Source organism: Frankliniella occidentalis, unplaced genomic scaffold (genome assembly GCF_000697945.3).
Source record: "Frankliniella occidentalis isolate FOCC.00 unplaced genomic scaffold, Focc_3.1 Scaffold19, whole genome shotgun sequence".
Taxonomy (NCBI): Eukaryota; Metazoa; Arthropoda; class Insecta; order Thysanoptera; family Thripidae; genus Frankliniella; species Frankliniella occidentalis.
The window spans coordinates 1,639,415-1,647,203 of NW_026267149.1; the positions used below are offsets into that span (position 1 = coordinate 1,639,415).

General features: G+C 36.4%; 2 protein-coding genes across 12 annotated transcripts in view; one reads left to right on the plus strand and one right to left on the minus strand.

Moving 5' to 3' along the window:
* The first annotated feature begins 6 nt into the window (after positions 1-6).
* Positions 7-3,245, plus strand: LOC113207074 (UBX domain-containing protein 7). The gene is made up of 9 exons (XM_026423441.2): positions 7-170; positions 646-870; positions 966-1,133; positions 1,241-1,350; positions 1,428-1,574; positions 1,651-1,902; positions 1,987-2,257; positions 2,329-2,408; positions 2,499-3,245. The coding sequence occupies exons 1-9, from the start codon at positions 101-103 to the stop codon at positions 2,655-2,657; spliced, it is 1,482 nt and encodes a 493-aa protein (XP_026279226.2). The 5' UTR covers positions 7-100; the 3' UTR covers positions 2,658-3,245.
* Positions 3,246-3,354: 109 nt separating this feature from the next.
* Positions 3,355-7,789, minus strand: part of LOC113207075 (microtubule-associated protein RP/EB family member 1) — a 389,806-nt gene continuing 385,371 nt past the window's right edge. For 3 of the 11 annotated variants that reach the window (XM_026423445.2, XM_052264468.1, XM_052264467.1), the window contains exons 2-9: positions 7,771-7,789; positions 6,920-7,085; positions 6,724-6,830; positions 6,314-6,566; positions 4,892-4,992; positions 4,658-4,816; positions 4,533-4,547; positions 3,355-4,027 (exon numbers count right to left, since the gene is read on the minus strand). In XM_026423445.2, the coding sequence (XP_026279230.1) occupies positions 3,956-4,027; positions 4,533-4,547; positions 4,658-4,816; positions 4,892-4,992; positions 6,314-6,566; positions 6,724-6,830; positions 6,920-7,079 (867 nt within the window). In that variant the 5' untranslated portion in view covers positions 7,080-7,085; positions 7,771-7,789 and the 3' untranslated portion in view covers positions 3,355-3,955. Of the gene's footprint in view, positions 4,028-4,510; positions 4,548-4,657; positions 4,817-4,891; positions 4,993-5,439; positions 5,690-6,313; positions 6,567-6,723; positions 6,831-6,919; positions 7,086-7,586 lie in introns of all 11 variants that reach the window. The other 8 variants (XM_026423446.2, XM_026423450.2, XM_026423442.2 and 5 more) reach the window with 8 other exon arrangements.

A 7,789-nucleotide genomic window follows, 5' to 3' on the forward strand; every position in this document is an offset into this window, starting at 1 on the left:
CGTTTAATTCTATTATTTAGATGATCTCTCTTGTAACTTAAAAACTTTTAGTGAATACGTAAAGAAGGGATACTGGGAGTTTTTTTTTACGCTTTACACGATGAACAGTTCAAAGCGAAAAAAGATAGAACTGTCGGACGACGATGTAGCTTCATTCATTTCCATCACAGGTTCGTAAACAGACCACTGTTTTCAGACAATTATTGCCACTATCACGTCTTAAAATGCCAAAAAGTCTTGAGCCTGTAATATTAATTAATTTCCATCGTTAATTACACCTTTTATGCATTCTTTTAAATTGTACTAGAATTGCATTTTTTTGGTTATGTTTGTTTACACCGGGTCACTAAATTCACCTCGAGAAAATTATCTCTTCTATAAATGCATTATCCAAGTTTTCGATCAGCATTTCGTTACTAGTTATGTGCAATGGAGGTAGGCTCTCAAATTTGGAATGCGTCTAAAATTGGTGACTGTCTTAATTTTCAATTTTTGCTCGTCTTCAGAAAGCAGTTGTGAACTTAAGTTCCTTGGTCCGAAAACCAGTGATTTGTAAAGGAGCATATTCCATTGTGCCTTATTATTTGCGTAATAATTACTTCAAATAATTTCTGTATTGCTACATTGTCTTTCCCTTTACAACAGGCGCCTCAGATGATATTGCAAGGAAAAGACTTACTATGACAAATGGAGACTTAATGATGGCCATAAACCAACACATGGACAGTAATGGTTCATTGATTGATGTAGAAGATGAGAATGAAGTTGAAGTTGTAGAGGTAGGATCATCAAATCGCACTGCTGCTAAAAAAGACAGAACAATCCAGAGCATTCCACCACGAAGAAGAGGCAGTGCCACACTCAATGGAGGTAGTTCAAATCTGCTGTGAAAATAATTAACCATCTCAGTATTTTAAGATTTTCTCTCTAGAAGTCTGATTTTTATTGTACTTACATGTTTTTAGGTGATGGACCATCTTGCAGCACTACAGATGATGAAGTTAGAGCACCTATTGCCCCAGTAACAGCGAGGCTTGTAGATCCTCACCATGATGTTGACTGGGATAGTGTAATGCGAGGGCCAAGAACAAATTCAGCCTTTGATGGATTAAGAGATTTTGCTGTTGAGGCTGGTGAGTTTTTGATTTCTCTGTGTGGAATGGGAAAACTGTCAACTTGAAATTGCGTCTGGATCCAATTTACAAGTTTTCTATTTTCTGTATTCTCTCTTTTAATTTAGATCATCAAGAAGAAATGCTAGCATGTCCTGATAGAGCCAAAAAGAAAAAGACCTTGGAGGATTTGTTTCGTCCTCCTATTCATCTGATGTTTCATGGAACATTCCTTGCTGTAAGTATGGCACATATCAAAAATAAGACCTTTACTTTTTAAATAAAAAAAAACTTACAGCAGTTTAAAATTATTAGGCTAGGGATGAAGCAACAAATCGTGAGAGGTGGCTTATGGTCAACATTCAAAATATGAAAGAGTTTTCATGCCAAGTTCTCAATAGAGATATTTGGTCTGACAGTGTCATTGACTCTGTCATTCGTCAGCATTTTACATTCTGGCAGGTAATTCGACCAATTCATTATTGAAACTGATCAAAATATGTGACACTTATAATAACCTCTTTTTAACTATTTGTAGGTGTATTCTGATAGTGGAGAAGGAAAAAGATATATGAGATTTTATAATGTCCCATCCTGGCCTTATGTTGCTATTTTGGATCCTCGAACTGGAGAATGTTTGGTTGAATATCACCATATATCTCGTGACACCTTCTGTGATAATATTCTAACCTTCTTAAACTCCAATCAATGGAATCCTCAGCAAACTCCTCGGGAGGGATCAATGGCTTTTGTTAGTTCAAGCCAAGATGGACCGAATGCCAAGAGCAAGGTACATACGTTCAAATTAAATATTAGACATTCAGACCAGTAGCTATTATCTCAGTGCATGAAATGAACTTTCTTTCTCCTTCAGAGTGATGCAGCATCATCAATAGTTGATGCCAGTGAAGAACAACAATTAGAATTGGCCCTTGCTGCTTCATTAAGAGAGGCAGCAACATCCAGCGCTGCTGCAACAGCTGCTTTGAGCAGGAGACCAGACTCTGAATCTGAAGATATTGACAATGATGATGATATGGATAACCAAAAAGAGGATGAGGACGAAGACGAGAAAGATCTAACACCTTCGCCAGGAAGCAGTCCGTTCAAGCCTGTTGATACTCCACCAGAAGAAGAAAGCAATGGTACGATTATTATAGATCATGCAACAAAATCTGTTCTATCAATTACTACCACTTACTTTTTTTTTTATCAGTATCAAAAATGTGCATAATGCTCCGGTATCCTGATGGTAAGAGAGAGGAAGCATCTTTTCCCAGCACCGCATCCATCCATGTATGTATGAAACAAAAATATATGTTTTTCTTCATTTTATTACTTTTGGGGGCTAAGCTTAACTGAACTTTTCTTTGCTCCAAACTGTAGGCACTTCAACAGTATGTTGCTTCTAAAGGATTTCCAGCAAGTCGATATGAACTTGTAACTCATTTTCCTCGGCGCAACTTGTCCGATCTCAAAGGTGTTTCATTGGAAGGAGCAGATCTGCATGCTAGAGACACTGTATTTATTCAATCGAAATGCTAAATTACTCAACTAAATGTACATATGTGTAAAAACTGTGTCATATTAATTTTATTTTTGGCCTTATGTGCTGCACTTTGATTGCCCAAAGGCTACATATTTTAGTTTGCTCCCCAAATCTCTAGAATCAGTAATTTGTTTCAAGCAATCCTTCCATTGTCTAAAAGTGTTCAAGAAATCAAAAGGAAACACAATTGAATCTAAAATGCGGAAGCAATGTTTAATTTTATAGACAGATATGACCTTAATTAAAACAATTACTATACCTTGGCTCCATACAATTGAACATGTATCAGTTTCAGTGCAAACTGCTCTTTACAGGTCTTCATTATCGATTTAAATGAGGCAGTATATGATGTGTGATACAAATTATTTTAATGAATTAAGATACATATTAGAATTTATTTAAAAATATTTTTTTCAATGTGTTATTTTAGAAATTGTGCTAGGATTAATTTTATGATTTTTTTTAATCTTTGAATGCTATGCAGTCTTGGTTGTGACAGTTTTCTTATTTATGGGGTCTTTCAGTCTAGGTGCTAGTGTCTGAGCCTGTTCCTAAAACTTCTAATAAAACACTTAAGTAAGCAATCCCGTGTTTATAAAAATTCCCTCTATCAATGCATTAATAACAAAAAAAAAATCATACATACTTCAGCGGGATTGACGAATAGCAGCAGACAGTAAAATGAAAACACACTTTTACAGAAGGGGAAATTATTTAATAATGTTTAAGGTATTTAAAATATAGCGTACATAAAAAGTTAATTTGAGGGTCCACAATAGATTACACACATCCTTCATAAAGCACACAAGTTAGATCCACGTGTGCACAATTTTCCACATTTTCATACTAGTAGTCAGCATGATCTTTATTAATGTACAGAATAGCTGTGAGAAGCATTACTAAATTAAATGTTAGGGATGAATTTAAAACAAGAAGATCTCCAGACAATCGCTTTTTTGGGTCCTAAATTTGCATTGATAATGTCTTTCAAGACGAAAATTAAAATTGTGAACCTACAAAGCCCACAAAAGCTTAGCACTTGAACTTCGGTTTCCAGATATCTAATGAGCATAAAAAATAAATAGTGAAATGAATATCATTCAAAGCAATGCAACTGACAGACTCATCCATTTCTGTTCATGATCAACACAAACTTATTAATAAAATGTGTTCCAAACATAATAGACTCAGACAACATTAAAATTTATGTGAAAATCTTCAACATTATAGACATCACATTGAATTACAAGGGAGAGCTGACAACAGCGGCACCAGCTTGCTGGCTACTTCTACTTCAATACTCTTCTTCTTCATTAGGAGGAGGTGGGACATCACCATCAAGTTCCTCTGGAGGTGCAAAACCATCCTGGAAAAAATATTTCCAGCATTAATAAAGGTGAGAGAGAGACAGTCAGTTGTTTTGTCATTATAAATTGACACCTGACTTAAATATTCATATTAAAAACCCAGTCCCTAATTTATTTATCAATGTTTGGGACCCCATTCTCCCATTGGGAACAGAAATATATTAATGTTAGGATTATGATATGACAATGGAAACAAAGGACACAACATGGTACAAGAAGTAATCACTGTGTTAGTCGCCATGGGAAGTGAATTTGTGGGCTGAAAAGACAAACTATTTAAAATGGCTTGAGATGTGTGTATTAAAGAAATGTTAACACCAGACCAGAACCCACAACATACTAGACAAAATATAACCATTCACCAAAATTATGTTTCAAAATAAACCAAAAAATCTCAAATGAGTAGTTAAAAGATCTGACATGCACTTCTCCTTGATAAACCCCTTTCAAATATTTATCTCCTCAATACTTTTCGAGCTCACCCACTTCCTAGCATTGCTGTACCTGTTCTTCCTGGTCCTGTTGAGTTAAATCTCATTTAATACTACCGAAGTTTTAAAGAAAGTGCGTGTCTAGTCATATCAAAATATATCTAAGGTAATACTTGTAAATGGTTAAACTTGACTCACCTCAGTGGCATAGAGTACATCCAGAATATTTTTCAAGATAGGCATCTCTTCACCCTGTTCGCCATGTTCCTGGCACATCAATTCAATGTTTCGAAGTTTTCCAAAGTAGAAATCTCTTTCCTTCTCTAGGCCTTCAACTGTCAACTTTAGCTCTTTGACCTAAAAAGAAATGGGTACTGAAATTTCATTCTTCCGTTAGCTGTCATGAAAGGGAGTTTGAGTAAAAGCACATACCTCCATATTCAGTTCTTCCATCTTGTAGGCATCTCCTCCCCTGTTCAAACCAGGAGAGGGTCTAGTAGGAGCTCTCAAGGGTGCCGCCGCTTTGGTGGGTACTGCAAATGGAAATCATTTTACTTGAGCAACGTGTACAGCATTGTTCCAGAAAGAGGATACATAGATACAAAAATATGTTGAGTAAAGCAGCACCAATACCAAAACTGAGTGAACAAGATTGATGACAAGCACATGCATGCATTACGATCAGCAGCTTTGAATTGCATGCAAATAAAGGAAGCAAAACATGCAAAAAAGTTTCAATCATGTGACTAAAGAAATGACAACAGATTACTTCTACTCAGAGAACAACAATGAAAAAAATCAATCTTAAGTGAGGCATCCCAGTTTATAATAGAGCTCTGACAGTGAGTGATGCCAAACATAACTGCTTTAAAATCAATCCATAGAGCTCATGATCAATAACAGGAACACGGAAGGAAGACTACTGTTAGTAGAAAGAGCCCAGATCCTATGAAATATTTTAAAATTAAATTGTCAATCACCAGGTTTTCCTAACGGCCGGTTTGAATTGTTGGAGGGTAGCATAGGCTTCGACACCACTTGGCTCGGTACTATCATACCATAACCCCGTGGTGCTTTGCTTCCACCGCTTCCCAACTGTTCACCATTTCTAATGGCAGCAGCATCATACTCCCCACCACTATAGTTGGCGTCAAAGAACTTTTTGAACCATTGCAGGAATTCAAAGTTGTCTTGGAATCGTCCTTTGACCAACCTATCAATAGGTACTATCTGGAAGAAAAAAAAGGTGGGAAACTAAAACACAAATCTTTCAATGAAATTGAGAAGCTGTGGAAAGACCAGCACTGTCCAGAGAGGTGGTACCACAGAAAAAATTAAAGAAAGGACATAATGAAAATAGGTGTCAACCTAATATAAGACAAATCCATTGTCAAGATACAAATTGAGAACAGAATAGAATCATCAGGTGTTTAAAACAAGGAATGAAAAATTTTCCCTCACTGTTGGAGTGGCTAATAACTAGTGCAAGTAGGTACTCATGAAAAGTGCTGAAAGCCCTGAGCTAGAAAAGCTATAAAATGTGCTACAAACAAAATGGTGAGAATGAACCTAATGTCAATAAGAAAATAAAAATACCAATGTAAGTTATAAAAGACAAATCAAAAGTGAAATCACACATTAAAAAAAAAAAAAAAAAGACAAAAAACACTAGAGCACACAAGCATTCCCCATACTGGTTGGTTTGCAAACAAATTACAGTAACAGGGCACAAGGCACCTAAGTGCAAATAGAAAATTGAGAGCTGATGGTGAAGCATTCAACCTAAAAGCAGTGCCTCATCACCTACAAAGCATCATGTAACTTTGTATACACCAGAGATCAACACATCATTACCAGGCTGTCGCATGGGTTGTCTCTGCTGCATAGTAGGAACTCGTGGGGCTGTGTGCCTTGGAGCTGAAGGAACTGGTACAGCACTTTGATGTACCATGTCACAGGCTCCACTACCAAGACCTAATCCACCCCTAGCTTCAAGGGCATCATAGGGCATCCCATCATAATTTGCATCAAAAAATTTTTTAAACCATTGAAGGAACTCAAAATTATCCTGAAAACGACCTTTTATCAACCTATCTACGGGAATAACCTGTGAATCAAAAAGTAGCATATGATCATGTTTGCAATCATGCAATAAGTAGTAATGGATGTCTGTCTTTTTTTAAAAAAGGAGTGACTCTGTTGGGAATTTAGCAACTAATTGTTGATGTACAATAAAATCTTGTGACAAAAACACTTCAACGTACCTTATCTACTACCATTTTCTTAAAGGCAGCCTGCAGAAGTTTAAAATTCTGAATGTATTCATGTTCAAGCTGTGTCTTGAACTTCACTCTTTTAATTGGTACACTACCTGTAATAGATTACATATGAAAAAAAAACTATTCTACTCTAGAAAATTTTAAAATATAAATAGAACAGAAAATTTGGAATTATTCTTACCGGGAAAGAGCATATCCATAAATTGACAGTAGGCAGCACCAGTGCATAGCTCTTCAATTTTGGAGAAAGAAGATGACAGGCAATCATTAACCCAAGCCAACATGTCATGTCGGCTAAGGTTTTCAGATGTCACATTGGTGGAGTAAACGTTTACAGCCATTTTGAACTAAAAACCAAAATAAAATATTCAATTTAAGTTTGGGGACTTTCACTTTTAATTTTTATGTGAAAGACAGGCAAATTATTGTACACTTCTCGGATATTAAGGAAAAGCTCAGTAGGGAAATCAACTATGACATTAGTATGTCACTAAACTCCTACATCGAATGAAGCGAGTGTAGATCAAACAGGGATAGTTACATAAAATCTGCTCTTTTGGTATAATCAAGAGTTGTTAGTCTTAGAAGGGGTACAGTGACTCATAACTGAGCTATCAGTCAACAAACAGGCCAAATACCGGCCCCGTCCGCTGCAGCTGCAGCCGCTAGCGGCCCGTCACGAAACCCCACCCTCCGCCCCGATTGTCATGATACCACGATAAGAAGCAGACCTCCACATAATCAACGTAAAGTTGACGCAAAACGTAAGAAGTAGCAGCAGAAATCACTTCCGTAATATGAAATTTAATTGAAGACTTTTAATTAATCGACAGAGAAACTAATGTAACCTTTCCGCCTCCACTGTAGCAGCGCTAACTTTGCGCCACGCACTCAAAGAAATTGGGAATTTGATTTAAAAAAGGGCACATCATAAGTTCACTAAAGTGTTTACAAAGAACATACATACAATGAGAGCTAGAAATAGAAAATTGAGGAAGTTCTACCAGTAAACTAATCACAACTGTGTCTCACCAGTGTTCCAACAACTTGT

Coding starts and splice junctions, on each gene's coding strand:
- LOC113207074 (XM_026423441.2), top strand. CDS start 101: ATGAACAGTTCAAAGCGAAAAAAGATAGAACTGTCGGACGACGATGTA. Junction 171..645: donor TTCATTCATTTCCATCACAG/GTTCGTAAACAG, acceptor CCTTTACAACAG/GCGCCTCAGATGATATTGCA. Junction 1,351..1,427: donor TTCATGGAACATTCCTTGCT/GTAAGTATGGCA, acceptor TAAAATTATTAG/GCTAGGGATGAAGCAACAAA.